Below are 19,368 nucleotides of genomic sequence, written 5' to 3'. Positions count from 1 at the left end.
TAAGTGAGAATCCTATTTTTAAAAATCAAACAGTCAAATGCAAATTGCAAGAATAGAGACAAACGCTGCTGACAGCTAACAAGAAAAAGGTGCTAGATCCCCAATGGAGTCCTGCAGGGATGGCATATTTTTGTATGCCGGAAACGAGTTAGCATTTTAGTGCTTCCAGTCAAGTCAATGGGCTGAAAAAACGTCTTCGGTTAACACAAGCTCAAGATATTTTCATGTTTTATTCTAAGCCATAAAATACATCAGCAACTTGGGATTTTTTAAGCTTTATGTGTCTTGAAAAAGACAGTTTTGCTCAAACTTTCAGGGAAAATATTTTTTCAATAAAGACTGAAAGAGATGCCAGAAGCTTAATGGTAATGGCGTTGTGTTCATTTGTGAAGATTATCAACTTTTTTTAGGCCACAAAGCTTGTTTTCTACTATAATCCAAAAGCCAATGGAAAATCTTATTGGCTTTTTGTTGAGGGAAGCTGAGTTATGCTAACTTGTTAACTATGCTAACGTTGCATTTGTTGGAATTGTTACAAAAGTAGTGTTTTGATAGCTGCAATGCTGCTTTAAAGGGCATAAATGTAGAGATGTTACTCTATTTTAAGCTGACACTCTATAGAGCTGAAAGCATAGCACACTATCACTTCTTTATTTTGCATCTAGAAATTCAATGATTTTAAAATGCTTTTTAGCAAAGGGGTTGAATTTAGAGATAAATACTAAAACGATCATTGCTAAAAATATCACTGTTTGCCTTACTAATCAACTATTTACCATACTGACCCATTCCTAACATATAGATACAGACGTGTGCATATTAGCGCACGTACACACATGTTGAAATCATTCTGACTCATAGCTGCTAATCATAAAGAGTAAGTCCTTCAACATATACGGTGACACACTGCACCATGTTGACACATGAAATACCACATTGAGACCTTGATGCTTTGAGGGATTTACAGTAACTTTACGTCAGTCAGATGTACAACAAATGCAATACAGGAACTAGCAGCTGCTAGGGTATCTGGTGATCTCCGAGTCTGTGAGATTTGGCAGCGCCTGACCTGAACCAGGTGGCCTTTTTCTGGCCTGCAGCTCTGCGCTATGTTCACGCAGCGTGCTGAATGACTGCGATAAGCAGCGAGGGCATTTCCCCCAGGAGACTGGCAGGAACTCGTGAGGAAATGCACTCTAAAAGCCAGAAAAAAGACGGGAAAAAAGCCTTTCCTGTAGAGAATGAAAGGAGGATGAAAAACACCAGGCGGGGCGTGACCCTCACCTCCAGGATAAGAATCTACTCCGAGATGGCAACTATCAACAGGATGGGTAAATCTCATAAAAACTGGTATTTCAGTCCACAATCCAAAGACAAATATCTCAACATCATACAATTATTTAGATAATCACTAAATTATATTATTTATATTATATATATATATATATATACACACACATATAGAATAGACATTTAGACAGAATAGACTACATAATACTATGATATATAAACACTTTACAACTCAAACAAGTAATTTTTTTAAATGAATGTAATTTTTTATTTTTTTAAACAATATATTATAAGCTGGGAGTTAAAGTGCAAAAAATGTTCAAAAAAAGATCATACATTTTTTTTTATGCCAAAATGCAATTTCACTTTACAATTTGAATAGTAGTGTCTTAAAATTAATATTATTTTTAAAGCTTTTTGTTGTTGATTTTTTTACATTCATATTTTATATATAACAAAATTAAATAATATATAATTCATTTTAATACATAAAATATTTTGTAAATATTTAAAATGTATTTTTTATATATTTATTATAACAATAAGTAACAATGGTAAGCTTGGGGTTTAAAATGCTTAATTGTTATGCTAATAATGCCACATTGAAAAAAAGGCCCTAAAATACACTTTATCTTTATGCAAAATCTAGTTTATTTGTTTCTTTTGGTTTTGGGATGAAATATGACCCATTTTCATGAGATTCACCTGGCTATAACACACATTAATGATCTAAATCACTGAATCAAGGCAGGTGTGTCTATGAATACAATTTACCTGCATGGGGTCTAAATTAGGCCCTCACATAAAACACTTTCTTTACAAACAAAGACAGAGCAAAAAAAAAAAACCGGCTTTTAATTTAGTAAAAACCCTGCCAAAAATCACAACGTGTCCAAGGAGGGATTGTGTATTCAGCCAGAGGAAACAGGTGAGGAGGAAGTGGAATGAAATGGAGGGAGATTTCACCCTCTGTCTCTCTCTCTCTGTCTGTGTGTGTGTGTGTGTGTGTGTGTGTGTGTGTGTGGATATACAAGAGAACCGTGAGTCAGTGGGACTGAGGCGCTCAAACCGAACGTGCTTCAAAGAGAAACGCTCGTTTCAAATGCTGCATATTTTCACATGATGTTCATTTCGACTTGAGTGAGTCAACGCTAAACCACGCATCACTGCAAGTCAATGACTTCCACAACAAAATTACTCCTGAGGTCACTGAGTTTAGGTGAAGGGGCATTTCAGAGAGGAAGCAGTGCCACATATTGTATTAAATATGAAGGAAGCTTTATCTGAAAATGTACTGTGTTTATTGATATGGGTTCTTCAATAGCGATGAGTAGGATTGTTGTTGTTGCAATGAGTTTTTTTTTTTTTAAATCAATGAGTCACGGTTTGAATAAAAGTATTAGCAAAGTTACAATTAGACATCTTGACAATACGCCAATGATAAAAAATTACATAAAAATGCTGTTTCATGCATGAGACGCTGCACAAGACTTGACGTCAAACATGTCCGTCAAGCACATTTACACAGAAAAAAACTATGGAAAAACAGTGCAATGAAAAACCTGTAAAGAACTATTACTGTATGTTTGATATTTAATGTTTGCATGATGGTGACAGGCTGCAAGCTGCTGTTATTTTCTGTTTTTACATAGCATACTACTGGTGCTATATTTGGCCATTTTGAACTTCTACTGCCTTGACTTTATGAGTTGACCTCTAAAACTGAATGGCTACATTTTGGCTAAGAAATATTTAGCATTTTCATTATTTTATATTATTTCTGAACACATAGGATACGTTCAAAACAAGTTTATACAATGTTTGCCTTCATGTTTCATGCATCGTTTCTGCAAAGATAGTTTACATGTGAAGTTCTTTTACATTTACACCAAGTGTGGTGCACTTAGAATAAAACTCTCTTGTTCAGTTCTGCAAATTTTTAATAAAGAAAATGCTACCTGAATAACGTTTACATTTTTATGTTGACAAGTTAAACGTAAAAAAAAAAATCAAAATTGTTATCTTGAATCAGTCAAACGTTCTGAAAACCTATCAAGTGCACAATGCATAGGCCTGTAGTGTGATTAATATAATTGTAAATACATGTATAAATGCTGGACACACAATCACATTAGATCAAGGTCTGTTATAGTCCACATTTGCCAAAACCAGACTAGCACAATTTCAATCGCACTAAAGCATTTACATGACATTTAAAAGGACAAATGACTGTTTTTATCTGACTGTAATCAAATGTTACGGTGCATTAAAACCCCCTTAACGATGGCAACATTTTAAAACCGCTTCAAACACAACTCAACCCAATCAGAATTCCAAGTCGGAACATTCTGTTTTAAAATTTGGAAGGAGATTTAATGCTTCCATTAATTGGACACAGATATGATGAACCCTAAAACAGCCAAATAGCATCAGATTTATTGATATATCACTAGTTTACATAACCGTTCATATGTTGTTACGAAAGAGCAGTTGTGTGTTGCATGCACAACATAAGCAGGTCATGAAAAGGCATTGGTTGTGATATGGTGAGCGTGTCTTCAAAACCTGCATGACACTGCAGATTGAGTAAAATGACAGAGGCGCATCCCTCTAATCAAGCGCAATTAGCTTATGAGCCGCTGTGGAAAATCACGGACTTATTTACTATTTCAGCCCGGTTTGAGTTGACACAGATCAGCGCTCGCCTCCTCCATCTGGGATCAATTCATCACTGTTAGCTTTAAAAACAAAAACAAAACCTTGACACAAAAGATGGTGTTTATCTAGAGTCCTATCTGTACTGTGGGACAGGGGGTGAACAGGGAGAGCATACGGGAGAAGAAGAGTGGCATCCCTGCCTCATCTCGCAGGGACAATGGAGTCTGGCGTGGAAAAAAACCCAGCGACCACATGCAAGAAAAACAGAGCTGCCACAACTCAAAGCCAGAGCGCAGCAAAACAATCCTCACAGACTGTAGCAAGCTGCTAATACATTCACAGATGGCCGGTCTGCTAGTGCCAGAGCTGGTAAAAATGAATGTAATACAACACAAGAGCATGTGCTTTCAGTTTACGTGGAGGAATAGCATGTGACAAACTCACGAAATAGAAAAACATGGAGCAACAAAGAAACTACACCATATTAGCTGCACGTCAGACTGCAGTTGCACTGTCAAGTAGATGGGATGTATATTATTGTGAGAATCAATGTAATGCCATGAAAACAAGAGTGAAAAGTACAAACAGATGCAGAGGAAGCAGAATTTAGGACTTCAATCACACCAATGACAATATTTAATCAAAATCAAAACTTTACAGTAAGTTTGCATTTGTGAACATGAACTGAAAAACAAAACAAACTTGCCATTTATTTTATCTTTGTCCGTGTTAATTTCAACATTTACCAACACAATTAAAATAATCAAATGTCATTTATCAAATATGTCATTTAATGAATCAATGAACAGCAGTGTTATTTTAGTATAATTGATATACTATAATACTTTTTGTTTATTATTTTGAATTTTATTTTTATATTTGCTACTTTTTAATTTGAGTTAATTTTAGCAACTTTGTTGTGTGTGTTTTTTCTTTCTTTTTAAATTAGTTTTTATATATATATATTTTTTTTTTAGTTTTAGTTATTTTAGTACATCAAATTAAACTAAATAAAAATGAGAACTGTTGTCTTGGAAACTTGTGGAAATAAAATAAGTTTAAGTTTTTTATATTTTATATGTAAGTAAAATGATTAGATTTTTTAATGGTTTTAGTTTTAGTTATTTTAGTACATCAAATTAAACTAAATAAAAATGAGAACTGTTGTCTTGGAAACTTGTGGAAATAAAATAAGTTTAAGTTTTTTATATTTTATATGTAAGTAAAATGATTAGATTTTTTAATGGTTTTAGTTAACTATAATAACCCCGATAAAAAGTAGAATTTTTATTAACTAACATTAACAAAGATAAATAAATACTGCAACAAATGTGTTCATTGTTAGTTAATGTTAGTTAATACATGAAATAAAATTAATTAGTGGGCCTTTACTGTAAAGTTTTACCAAAATTTTAAATTCAAATTTTTTTTTTAAATGCACATTCCTGGACTTATCATGATTGATTCCTAAGAGCACAATAATTCAAAGACATTTTATGTCATTCTTTTTTTAATGAAAATCTACTTATGTTTTTCAGATATTCTTTTTTTATTTACCACCAATACACAACACATTGAACGCACTGTAATTCTATCCTTTGCACATCATTTTCATCCACATCATATTAAATATGAAATCTACCCCAACTAAAGGCATGTTCACACCATGAACGTTAACTATAACGATATATATATATATATATATATATACAGTATAACTATAGTAGTGTCCACACCAATGCACGATAATATTCTATTTATTATAAGCGCGTGCTGCAGTTTTGTCATCTGCCACTTTAAATGCTCAAGCTCTTTAAAGTCAGGTGGATTCTAATTAGCTGTCAATGTTTTATTGTTCATAAAACTTCTGGATGTGATTCCTACACTAAAGTTTCTTTGTGTTGTTATCATTATAGTTACTCTATTTTCATCAAATTTGAACAATTATCAAAATGTTACAGTTATTGTCTTTGGTGTGAACGGGCTTTAAGGTCAACTGAAGCATCTTTTTCTACTTGATGAAGCATCCAACGATTCATCTCAGCTGCGCCAGGAAGGGCAGATGAGGTTCTGACTTCCTGCTAGTCACTCAAACAGCACTAACCCTCAGGGAAGACAGTAAGTTTGCAGCATGTTCGGACATAAACGCATGCAATCCTCTCCTGAGAGGTAGCCACATGACTCAACAGAAACTTCACCAGCTACAATACTCTAGACTGTTCCAGTTCTCCAGGGAAGAGGCCTGCAACAAAAGAGCATTGATGCAAAGAGCTGACAAAGGTCCGTCATGTGAGATTTTGCAGGGTGAGATGCAGACATTAGCGGCGCTGGAACAACAAGCAGCTCTGTGGCCAGACATCTGCTCTGCATTAGCGCAGTGCTTACTAACAGAGTGCTAGCATATCACACCAGCACTCCTCCATCAGAGCCAACGCTGGAGATGTGCTGAGGAGAGTGAACGATCTGGAAACAGACTTTATAATGCTGCACATCCAGGACAATTATAGGGTCTCCAATAAATCCCAGCTGAAGTTTCTGATTATCTTTCTATTTATGAGAGGAACTCGGACGGAAAGCTCACACGGGGTTCTTGCATTTAATAAACAAGTCTGCCAAAAGAGAATTGATTACTCAAGTTTTTCTTAATTTATTTTTTATTGGTGCCAAACATCATTATTAATATTCCTCATACGTACTGTTAGGGCTTTATTCTAATCCCTAACACAAAGTGTTACATGTTCTTAGGCACATAACTCGTCCTAATACCTCAAATCGTGCGTCTTAAACAGGAGACGTGTGATTTTACTTTCCTAAGTGATCGAAATTACAATTTTCGTCTGGCAAAGGATAAAAAAATCTCATAAACTTACATTAAATTAGGGACTAAATCATATTTAGAGATTTGAGGATATTATAAATGTCCGTGAGCATAATTTTAAAAGTGTGAGCACTAGACCTGGAAAAGTCATGTATATAAATATGCAAATTATACAACTATACGGGCATTTCTATAGTAAACACGTATTTTTCTAGTTATGCCAAGCTCTAAAATATTTTATTGGGTAGAAAATTTATATCATTATCATTTATATCATTATTCAGTAAAGTCATTGGGTCTTTAAATATTGTTGTGGAAAATGATGGTTAAAAAAGGTTGAAAACCACAGCTCTACATCATAATTTACTTAAGTTGCACTCTAATAAACCACTTAGCAACACCCTAGCAACCACATAGCAGCACTCTGACCTGAGCTTTAAGGTCACACCAAGGACTATAACTATAAAGATAACGATAAAGGTTATAAAAATCGTTCTCAATATTAAAAAATAGCAGCGTCCACACCACAGCTATAACGATAAAAGCACAGAGAAACGGTATCGTTGGAATCACTTTCAGAATGATTTTTTCCAGCTGATGAACGATAAAATCCCTGACGGCCAATCAGAATCAATCCTGCTATCACAAGCTGGAGAATTTAGAGCGGCGCTTAGAACAGACAGACGATATCTTCTGCTGGTGTGGACGCTAATATAGTTACCTTTATAGTTATCATTCTTGGTGTGAACGGGCCTTTACACCGGCAAAATATAATTTTTATCATAAAGTCAAATATTTAATGATATTTTCTGGACTTGTTTAGTCTAACAATTCAAACGTGGAAACATTGTCAGTTTTTCCAATCGATCATTCCAAAATTCACCATATAGAGGTCAAACAAACATGGTCTAAATAAATAAGGTCACACCAAGGACTATAACTATAAAGATAACGATAAAGGTTATAAAAATCGTTCTCAATATTAAAAAATAGCAGCGTCCACACCACAGCTATAACGATAAAAGCACAGAGAAACGGTATCGTTGGAATCACTTTCAGAATGATTTTTTCCAGCTGATGAACGATAAAATCCCTGACGGCCAATCAGAATCAATCCTGCTATCACAAGCTGGAGAATTTAGAGCGGCGCTTAGAACAGACAGACGATATCTTCTGCTGGTGTGGACGCTAATATAGTTACCTTTATAGTTATCATTCTTGGTGTGAACGGGCCTTTACACCGGCAAAATATAATTTTTATCATAAAGTCAAATATTTAATGATATTTTCTGGACTTGTTTATTCTAACAATTCAAACGTGGAAACATTGTCAGTTTTTCCAATCGATCATTCCAAAATTCACCATATAGAGGTCAAACAAACATGGTCTAAATAAATAAACACACACACACACACACAGGAGCATCAATACCCAAAACAAACCCCCAAAGTGGGTTTACTTATCCACTAAATCACAAAAAAAAATGGGAAAAATCATGGGGCCTTTGATTTTGCTGTGGACTATTTTGATCAAATGTTTAATGTGATGTTGTGGAATTTTGTTTAATCCAATATTTCAAATGTGCAAATACTTCAATTCATTGACAGTTTTTCCAATCATCCATTCCACAATTTGCTGTATAGAGCTCAAACAAACATGGTTTAAACACATAAACACACACAGGAGCAACAAAATCCAAAACAACCCCCTAAAGTGGGTTTAATTATCCAGTAAACCGCAACAAAAAGTTGGAAAGAATCACGGGGCCTTTGAATATTGTTGTGGACAATGGGGAGTCAGAACAGTTGAGAACAACTTGTCTTCATCATAGTTTACTTGTTACTCTCCATCAACCATTTAATAGCTCCCTAGCAACCACATAACAGCACAGAAGCAAGAACCATTCATATTTTATTCAGTTTATCATGAAGTCAAATGTTTAATGATATTTTGCCTAATTTTCAGGATTTTTTGTTTAATCCAACATTTCAATTGTGGAAATACTTCAGTTCATTGACAGTTTTTCCAATCAACTACTCCAAAATTCACCGTATTGAGGTCAAACAAACATGATCTAAATAAATAAACACACACAGGAGCATCAAAACCTTGAACAAACTCCCGAAGTTACATCACAGACACGTGAGAAGAGAAACAAACAAAAGCGAGGAGTCCAACCCCTCCATTTGGAGTGCTGGCAGGCCATTTCCTCTCTGACCCTGACAGTGAGCGGCTCTTGCTAGGCCCGAGTGCGTCTCTATGGCGCTGAGGAGACTGACCCGCTGCATAATTAGAGCCCAGAGCCTAACCGCAGGGTAAACATAATGAAGCTGAGCTGTCCCAGACACATACAGCTCTGCCATGCAACCCTCCCTCTTTTTTTCCTCTCTCTCTCTTTTCAGATGACCCCTCGGCCTATTAGGGCTCCACCAGGGCTATTAGTCTGAGACTTTAACAGAAGTGGGTGGTTTAGGGGGGTTGGGATGAATTCTGCTCCTCCTGAGTCTTCTGAAACAGCAGACGCTGTACGAGGCTGTTGTCACGCACAAGCTCCTGTAATGTTAGGACTGCTTGTTGTGATTCATTAAATGGATATAACATTCGAATAGACTTCACATCCGCTCTTAACTGTGCTTCAAGATTACTTTTGAGTTTTGCATTCTTTTACCATAACGGAAAAAAAATGACCGAAATCATTCACCTGCTGTACTTCCAAGGGGACCTCAAGATGACTTAAAATGCTTTAAAATAAGACAAAACAAACATTAAAATACATATAAACATATAAATACATGTTACATATAAACTCAGAATTCTAGACTAAGACTAACTTTCTTGCAATTCTGAGTTTACATCCCAAAATTCGGACTTTTTTCCTTAAAATTCTAAGTTTGCATCCCGAAATTCTGACTTTATCCCTTAGAATTCTGAGTTTACATCCCAAAATTCAGATTTTTTCCTTAAAATTCTAAGTTTGCATCCCAAAATTCTGATTTTTTTCCTTAAAATTCTAAGTTTACATCCCAAAATTAAAATTTTAAACAAACATTAAAATACATGTTACATATAAACTCAGAATTCTAGACTAACTAGACTAAGACTAACTTTCTTGCAATTCTGAGTTTACATCTCGCAATTCTGACTTTTTCCCGTAAAATTCAATGTTTGCATCCCAAAATTCTGAATTTTTTCTGTAAAATTCTAAGTTTGCATCCCAAAATTCTGACTTTTTTCTGTAAAATTCTAAGTTTACATCCTTTTTTTTTCTCTGAATTCTGAGTTTTCATTGGCAATTCTGTTTGTTTGTTTGTTTCTGCCATGGAATAAAAAATAAAAAAGGTAACTGCGACTTCTTATTTCACAATTCTGACTTTTTGTCTCGCAATTCTGACCTGGATATACAAGGAAGCCTAAAAGTATTTCTACACATGGAAAAGTCATGGAAAACACTCAGGCCAGATCAACAGCAGCTTTCTCATGCCCCTTCATTAATTATAATCTATCTAGCTATCTTTCGTAACCAAAATTAATGGTTTTAAAATCTTTACTCTGTGCAAAACAGCCTAAATGCTCCTTTTTTGCTTTAAAAATGGCCTTCTGGGGTCCTAAACCTGAACATCCTCTCTGATAAGGCTACAGGGTGTGTCTGGAGAACCAGGCAAACACGACACATCCAGCAACAATGAATCACTGATGAATCAAGTGCACTTGTTTACAGTAAATGCGTCATGCAGCATTCTTTAAGACTATATCTTTCTGACGACATAAGATATTATTTTAAGCGAAAAAAACAAAATACAAAAACAAAGCTTCCACAGGCAGAGTGAAGTATGAGACATAGCTTAAGAACAAATCCTATTTACACTAGCATTCACAGGTTTGGGGACAGTAAGATTTTATTTTTCAAATATTAATCAGCACAACTGTTTTCAATATTCATAATAAATGTTTCTTGAGCAGCAAATCAGCATATCAGAATGATTTCTGAAGGATCATGTGACTCTGAAGACTGGAATAATGGCTACTGAAAATTCAGCTTTTCATCACAGAAATAAATTACAATTTAAAATATATTCAAGTAGTAAACAGTTATTTTAAATTGTAATAACATTTAAATTTTTTGTAATTAGTATTTTGATCAAATAAGCGCAGCCTTGGTGAAAAAGAGTTTTCAAAAACATGAAAAAAATCGTACCAAACTTTTGAATGGTAGTGTATGAAACAATGGTGTAAACGTACGTACGAAGATGGAAATTTATGAAAAAAGTTTAAAACAATGTTAGAATTTTGTTCACATACTTAACCTAAAGTATGAGCAATAAATGGTAACTGTTGCCTTAACAAGCACACTAATAAATGTACCGTTGAGCTGTTTATAAGCATGTCTGGTCTCTTGCCTACAGGTATATCTTTCAAGAGGTTTGCAGGTCTTGCTCACTTAGTCATTATTTAAGGTAATTTTCCACAGCAATAACCAAACAACAATAGCCCGAGTAGATAAGGCTTTATTTGCATACTGAGCTCACAGAGATGACCTCAATCAAAACTCTGTCTGTTTACACTCCTACAGAAAGCGACTACGAGAAACTGTTCAACTTAAAATCCTCAAAGCAACATTCGCCAGTTTCCAAATCTATAACAAGCTAAGAAAAGAGCGCAAGGTCTGACACAACATAATAAACACAAATACTAGCAGACAGAACCGTGTCCAACTGGACGGCTGCCCAAACAGGAAGCATGACACAGTACTGGAGTCCAAGAGGTGAAAGGCAATAATTCCTCAACGGAGGTATTAATTATCTCAGATTTAACAATACAATACAAGAACAGAATCTTATCAGAGCTAGCAACGTCACCAAAAAGAGAAAACAAGTTTGAATGTTCATATAGATAACCAAAGGTGAACAGACTGTACTAGCATGGCTATATTTGCATATGGAATGCATAAACATAACTTATAAAATCGTAGGATGAGTCATACAGCCCTAGACATTAATCTAACGAGGTCATATCTTATTACAAACAGCAAATGTATTAATTGCTCATTAATGCATGGTGTGATTATTAAGCGGAATACCTCATTCTGATTGGACAAATTTCATATATAGTGGTGTCTCTCATGGCATATTAACATAGTATATATCTACTGTATTATTTTTTTCTAATAAAATAAAATAAAATCCCCCAAAAAAGTGGGACTCCAAAGAGGGATCCTAAATCCCTTAATTAACGGTTTCTGATGATTGTATAATCTAGTAATGGATTCTTTGGAGCCTTGATTCTTTATGAAGAACCTTGACTGCTGCTGGAGTGATGCAACATTAAGAAATACAAGTTATGAAAATAAAGCTCCCTTTACAGTGGCAGAGTAACATTTCCCTCATTAAGGCCCTGATCTGCAGAGACTTGCGATGCCGCTTTCGTATGCGCGATCCTCTCTGCAACACCTGATTTAAACTCTGATATGAGAGGGGCGGCTTCCAAACGCAAATTCAAACCGGCTCCCTTGGACAGACAAAGAAAGCAGTTGCTCTAGCGAGTGAAAATATTTCATCATCATCGATCTCCTGCGCTTGATCCTATGGTGTCACCTGAATATTACTCACCCCCTGACAGTACAGGCGGTTGAACTCGTCTCCAATGCGCCGCAGCTCCCGAGCGACCGCCATCTCCGGCCCCATGGCTCCCACAGGTGCCGCCATCTGTGCGTGCTGGTGGCTAGGTTCGGCAAACCATACCTCTGAGAAAGACAAAGGAATTCAATTTTAAGACACTCTGTAAACAAGCTCATTCAAACCTCAAATGATAGGGATGAGCAATCTGGGCAAAAAATATTTTGTTTTTCATTGCTATTGATATACACACAGTATCAAAAAAGATACTTTTTTCAAACACTAAAAATAATAACAAAATGCCTTAATGTCCAAAGTAAAGGGAAGTCTATCAAAGATTAATCTGTTTTATTTTTTTATTTGAAAACTTATTTGCAATACAGAACACTAAAAAAATAATTGGTGTGGAAACAATTTTCACTCAGAAATTTCAATTTCAATTCACAATTAATTACAAAGAAATGGCAAGCAACATTGAATTTAAACATAATTCTGAAGTGGAATGACATGTGTGTGTATATATATATATATATATTTTTTTTTTTGTTTGTTTTGTAAAATGCATTGCAATAATAATAATAAAATAATTACAGTGGACAAGTTTTTTTTAAATACTAAAATTAGGTGATTTAAAAATTACAAATAATAATGAAATGTCCCTTTTATCTTAAGACAATGTCTAAAGTAAAGGTGAGTCTAAAACAGATACATCTGATTTTTTTGCAATGCAATAGGAATGATTTGTGACGTCATCTGAAAATGTCAGTTTAAAGTCATTACATTTTGATTAAAGATTACGAAAACAAGCTTTTGTGCACAGTTGAATTGTGAAGGCCAGGATTAAGAATAAGGGACCGGGTCATACAGTATTTAGAGACTTGAGGATAGGACTATTTGAATTCAAATGAGACAAACAAGCATTTAAAACAACTACAAATCAAGATATTTCTTATTTTAATTCATCCCTCAACTTTTTTCTTCTTCTTTCAAGAAGCAGAGTTCACACTGTCTTCATACTGTCAAGGCCAGGATTAAGATAGCAAATAAGCTTAATTTCATGAAAACAGTCAAGTCCATGCCATGCAGGACACCATTTTTCGAACAAACCTCTACTCTTGTATATCGCATAGCATCGTCTGGTGCAAACAGCCTCCTCTGCAAACCTCTGGTTTGGTTTTTCCACAGCCACGATCATGATTAAATATTTGCCAACTGTGCTAAAGTTACACCTTCTGTCGGTTGTAAGACAGTAGCTGAACCACAGAGGTTATTATGAGGCTAAACACTAATATCACCCAAATTCTGTTTGAACTCAAATTGATCTCGCGCTATGACTCAAGCGAGAAGCAGTTTGACTGTTTTTTCTCGTGCTCAATCATATTAGGACCATTGGATATTCATTTCCTTTCACAACTCCGCTAGACCTGTACGAACTGAACCAGCCAATATCTCAAAGCTTTAGTCAACACTTTAACCTCATTCTATCGGGCCTTTACCACACAAAGCCAACAACAACATTTCAAATGAGGACATTTATATCAATATTGCAGTGCTCAGATGACTGTGTGCTCAGTTCTGGGTTTGTTTATCACCGCATCTTCATTTATCTTTGGACAGAATAGCACCTCTGACCCACAAGAGGTGAGCACAAAGGGCACTGAGTTCATATGTGTAAATTCAAGACCTTGTGCCAACACAACGCAGCAGCTAAAGGTATAAACAAGAGGCCACTGGTAGAGGAACTCTCCTGTCGAGCGAGCAACAGATGAGAGCCCTGATAACTTATCGTTGTTTGTCTTTGCCATTAAGAGTGGCTACAGGAAGACAATTATCGCCATCTCATATCTCCTGGCTCTCAATAGGGAAAACAGAGATGGTTGGATCTCATGTCTAGCCTTCACAAAAGACAGGCTAGTCTATTTTGACTGCATGCTCTAAGGCCGATTCTCCGACCGCTTTCTTGAGGCCTCGGTGACAGTGAAGGTAAACAAGAAGACAATGGGCAAATCAGCCAACTCCATCTGAGGCATTATGAGAAGATGGGTCACACGCTGTGGTCATGCGTCTCAGGTGCACCGGGTTTGCAAGATATTGTGAATGAACTGAGCAGTAGCTTCTTGCACGTGCAAGCACATGCTTCAGAATGCATAATGCAGTGAACAGTCTGATGTTAACAGAGAGGAAATGCAGGTTGCTTCTTTTAGAGCAGCTAACACAAAGACAAATGAGTCGACTTGGCTTTAGGCAGATCTGTGCTGCTTCTAAATGAGAAGAACATGCTTTCTGGGAGAGATTGTCGAGACAAGTGCACTGCCAAGCATCAAAACATTATGCTTATCGCTGCGCTAATGTGGAAAACTGAGCGCCGAGTTAAACATCCAAAGCACTTAAATGCATGACATTCATAAACCGTGAGATGTGGCTATATTAACATTTTTACGCACCTTTACTTCACCTGTACAATCTGTCACTGTGTGAGTTTTTAAAATGTTTTTACTTTACAGACTCAGGGACCCCCCCCCCTCCCCAATACAGACCCCTAATAGGCGAATGGCTAGATTTTCTTTGCCAACAATGTCTAATGTCTTTTGATTCGTTTTAACAAACTTTATATAATGCTTAACATAAAACAAATGTATTACACTTGAACTAATATAGAAATACTTTTAAAGAAAATGTATTTTATATATCTGTCCACCGACCCCCGGGGGCCCAAAACCAAATCGCCCCTTGGGAATAAAGCCTGGTTTTAGATAGCATTAAAATGGATAATTTAACGGATTATTTACTTTAATAGCCATAAAATGATCAATATATATATATATAGATAGATAGATTATTAAATTCGTCATGACATGTTGGTCAAAATATAGAAGAGCGCGCGTGCGATCAGGGCGGGAAATTTGAAATAATCCAATTCTTAACGGTCTAATCCGCTGAAAGAAAACGGTTATGATGCCTCGCTGTTCGTCGCGTCAGTGTCGTGTTTACACACACCACAAAATCGGGCCTTTTTTCTTCCAGGGGGCTCTCTTACCATCATTTGGGCCGTCTTGCGCTTCGGAAATATTGGGCATTAGCGGGGAACCTGGCACAGAATCGCTGTCGACGGAAAAATAGCCACTAGAGGACCTGGAGAAGGTCCGGCACATCGGTGACCTCGACTGGTGACTACTCGACATGGCAATCCCTCCCCTTAACGGGTCCCCATCGCTCGGCTGAGGGAAGTCAAAGTGCCCGGAGCCTAAGACGGCTGCGCCACCGGCGCTCTCTCCGCTTCCCCGGCCCGGCGTTTGCTCTCTGCTGAACAAACAAAACACTCATTACTGTCGTTTGCAAGCGTTTCGAAGAGGAGTTGTGTGGGTTGTTTGGCAGGCAGTTTTGAACTTCCAGCCGATTTTGCACGCGTTTGGAAACTCAGCTGCAGGGAACGCTACAAGTAAGTTAGTAACCCGGTGAAGTGCGTCACAAACGAGCTCCACTTCAACTTCCTATTTCTTCCTTACCTCAAAGCAGTCGACATTGTGGGATAGAAGTCGATAACGCGCGAGGCGATCGCGCCGAATACTGCACGCGGCACTTCGAACTCGCGCTGTAGAGGAATCTACAAGCGTTCCGCGTTGTTTGTTTCATCGTTCGGGTCTGGAGAGGCTTATTATGTCGCGCTTTTAAAAATGAAAACACATCCCGTGGTTCTCCGTAAGCCAGCTCAGCTTTGTCAATCGTGCCGATATGCCAAAACGGCGACAGATATGTAAATAAAACGCATAAAGAAATATCAGGCTATCTTTTACACTCGCAGGGTATCGCCTGGCGTAGAACTGTAGAACAACAACCACCGCGGGTTTCGTCGTATTTTGACTTGTTTTCGGTGAATAGCGGAAAAAGCAAACAGGTGCCTGTCGTTATCCATTGCAAAACTGTTAAATTGTTCACTCTGGTTAAATGTCAACAGGTATAGGCATTTTAGTGGATTCGACTCCTCTACCACATCTCAACTTGTGTTGTCTTTGCGACATTGTTTGCGTAAAGCATCTGAAGTTTCACTTTTTTCTCCCTCGACGCCGCGCGCGCAACTTTGTGTTTTGCGCGTTATGCTTCGCTAGAATAAAATACCAGCACGAGGGTGATCTTGACAAATAAACCAATTAATAACCCGATTTTACGAAACCCTTTCATGGGTTTTAAATCACGGCGATCACATGTTAAAACGCGTTTATTAATAACGTATAATCCAATATTTTTTGATTTACAATATTGTGCAAAAAAGGGAAAAGTGCAAAGTTGTCCTAAAGAAAGCCGGTATACGGTAAGATCCGCGCGTATGAACTCACCTGGACGTGTCGGACATATCCGCAGCGGCATAAACGCGTTAGCGCATCATCTGAGCGATAAAGACAGCAAAACGAAGGGAAAATGTCGAAATATCCAGATGTAAAAAAAATTAATAATAATAAAAAGCACAATTCCAGTAGCAGGCAATCGATGGTTCTAAATCTCTCGATGTATTTGTTCCCCTTAGAGCAGCTGTCATGTAAGATCCTGTTTGAAAAATGTCCACAGGATTGTTCTGAATGGTCTCTCTTTTGTCTCGGTGTCTTCTTAAAGTGCACTTCCTCGCCGAGGCTCACTCTCTTGTGTCTGCTGCGCAGAGTGAGCGAGCTGTTCTGCTGTCTATTCACTGAAGCAAACCCTTGCAGTAAAGCTGAGAAGCCACGCCCCACATGGGATGGGCTTGTAATGGTCAAACCACACCATTAGGCTCCAAATGTACACAAACACTTTAGATTAAACTAGAACAAAAGCACTATAGCTCTTCTTTTGCACGGGCTAGTCTCTTGTGTGGTATATTTCATGTACAGTCTGGTTGAATAATGTTTTTTCACAAGTCACAAGTGACGCATGGGCGTTTTGAAACAATGTAATGTTTCTGCATGCAATACAAGCTAGGTTTACGCTTGCAATACAAGTATTTGGTATGCATTTTATTTTGTTATTAATTAAATTATCCAGTTTGTGGCACAATATGACAACATGCACCTTTTACACACAAAGACGATTAAGAAAATAGCTCTAAATATATCCAGTCTTCCATTAGTTTACATTGACGAGTGCAGAAAATCTGGAAATATAAGGGAATGCAACTTATTTTTAATTTTTTTGCAGAACATTAAGGAACTTCCATGTTGCTGTTCTTTGCGGACTTTAATAACAAACTGATGTTTTTTTTTTTGTGAAAAGAAAACTTGAATAAGACAATTGGTAGTTTGGTCCAAACTTAGTGTACAGCAATGACATAAAAGGACATCCATCCAAGACCCAGACTGAGCAGATTTGAACTACATTAGAACCTGTGATCGAATTGTTTACCTTTTAAATAAAGGTCAAATTATGGCAGTTGATAGTAGCATTAAAAACTATAGCTGCAGTAATATATTATTGTCTGTCCAACATTGTAGTGCACTTACTGTTACTCAATGTATGTACAATTGCATAAATATTCATTAACTGTGTGTTGACTGATGACTAATTACATTTGGGCGTTTGCACTTCTTTAACTTCTTTTTGGGCTTTTTGCACTACCTTTTGGCACTTCTTTATGCTGTTATAGCTCAGATCCAGGCTATCGGGGCTCCTCTGTAAATGCGAGATGCTTGGCTGGTGTTTATTTGAAATCAATTCAGATAAAATCTCTGAAGAATTTAAGAAAACATATTGTATGATAGACATAATGTGCAACTCGTATAACTGAAATTCCCTTCTACATACACTCTTAAAAATAAAGGTTCTTTATTGATGGTTCTCTGAAGAACTCTTAACATCCATGGAACTTTCCCATTGGACAGTAGGCTGTTTATAGTGCAATAAGGTTCTTTAGATGCTCTTCACACTAAGGAAAAATGGTTAAGAGATGTTCAATGAAAGCTTCTTTATTGGCATCTTTGGTTCCAAGAAGAATCTTTAACATTTCAAGGAAGGTTTTTTCTATTGGACAAAAGTTATTTGAATGTTAAATAAGGTTCTTTAGATGTTCTTCACACTAACAAATGGTTCTTTAAAGAATCATTCACCGAAAGGTTCTTTGTGGAACCCCAAATTGGTTCTTCTATGGCATTGTTGCGAACGCACCCCTTTGGAACCTTTATTTTTAAGAGTGAACAAGAAAATGTAGTGTTGTGCCTAGAGTATATGCCATTTTCTTAAGGCCTTGGCAAGTTCTACCATTCTTCTTGGCACAAAGCATGATGCTTAATCATTAAACGTCAGCTATGCATTCGTAAGTGCATTGACCACCTCCAATTAGTCCTTAATCTCTCCCAACCAATGTGAAAGAAAATGGAAACCATTGAGACCAGCAACCTGAAATCACTTAATTGTTCTTCCACATCCTCATAAAGCCATGCTTATTCTCTCATTCAGAGCTTTGACAGAGGTTGGGTGCTGCTGGGATACTGTGGCTGTGGGTAGAAGGCCCATTCGGCCCTGGGATTGGCGACTCCAGCGATAGGGGCCTGGATGCAGCAGGACGGGATGTTGAAGTCATCGACCACCTTCAGCGCATCATCCTTCACCGATCTGCACAGCTCCAAAAGCTTCAAAACAAGCAGACCACAATCACATGAGCGTTAATGCAGAGATTACCCAACTACAGTATAGCAGAATCAATTTTAACTCAGAATATTCTGGTAAATTTCACAATCACAAAGACATAACATGAGACTTTGAAGTGGAAAAGCTGAATTAGGATTTTCTTGTAAAACATACTCCAATAATCTTTTATTTACAACTTTATCAAATAATTTCTACAAGGTATTAGACATCAATTGATCACAGTAAATATATAACCATAAGCATTACCCTTCTATAACAGCACCCTCTGGTGGATATTAAAAGCAACATTGAAAAACATTCAACTTTCATTTCCTAAAGTTCTAGTTCCCAATTTGCCTTAAACACACAGCTCCATCAGAAGAACTGTGTGTGGTGTG

General features: G+C 36.8%; 2 protein-coding genes across 3 annotated transcripts in view; both read right to left on the bottom strand.

Annotated features, from left to right (window-relative positions):
- LOC107585413 (bcl-2-like protein 11) overlaps nt 1-17,042 on the bottom strand; it is a 19,480-nt gene extending 2,438 nt beyond the window's left edge. The window contains exons 1-3 of one of the 2 annotated variants that reach the window (XM_016272429.1): nt 16,714-17,042; nt 15,417-15,682; nt 12,374-12,507 (exon numbers count right to left, since the gene is read on the bottom strand). In XM_016272429.1, coding sequence (XP_016127915.1) covers nt 12,374-12,507; nt 15,417-15,682; nt 16,714-16,730 — 417 coding nt within the window. In that variant the 5' untranslated portion in view covers nt 16,731-17,042. The remainder of the gene's footprint in view (nt 1-12,373; nt 12,508-15,416; nt 15,683-16,713) is intronic. The other variant, XM_016272430.1, reaches the window with a different exon arrangement.
- Nucleotides 17,043-18,493: 1,451 nt separating this feature from the next.
- LOC107585412 (acyl-CoA oxidase-like) overlaps nt 18,494-19,368 on the bottom strand; it is a 52,527-nt gene continuing 51,652 nt past the window's right edge. Inside the window, exon 15 of the mRNA XM_016272428.1 lies at nt 18,494-18,972. Coding sequence (XP_016127914.1) covers nt 18,796-18,972 — 177 coding nt within the window. The 3' untranslated portion in view covers nt 18,494-18,795. The remainder of the gene's footprint in view (nt 18,973-19,368) is intronic.

This window comes from Sinocyclocheilus grahami, unplaced genomic scaffold, assembly GCF_001515645.1.
Source record: "Sinocyclocheilus grahami isolate Dianchi unplaced genomic scaffold, SAMN03320097.WGS_v1.1 scaffold70.1, whole genome shotgun sequence".
Lineage (NCBI taxonomy): Eukaryota > Metazoa > Chordata > Actinopteri > Cypriniformes > Cyprinidae > Sinocyclocheilus > Sinocyclocheilus grahami.
The sequence above is the reverse complement of the archived record's forward strand: the minus strand, read 5'-3'. Positions and strand labels throughout refer to the sequence as shown.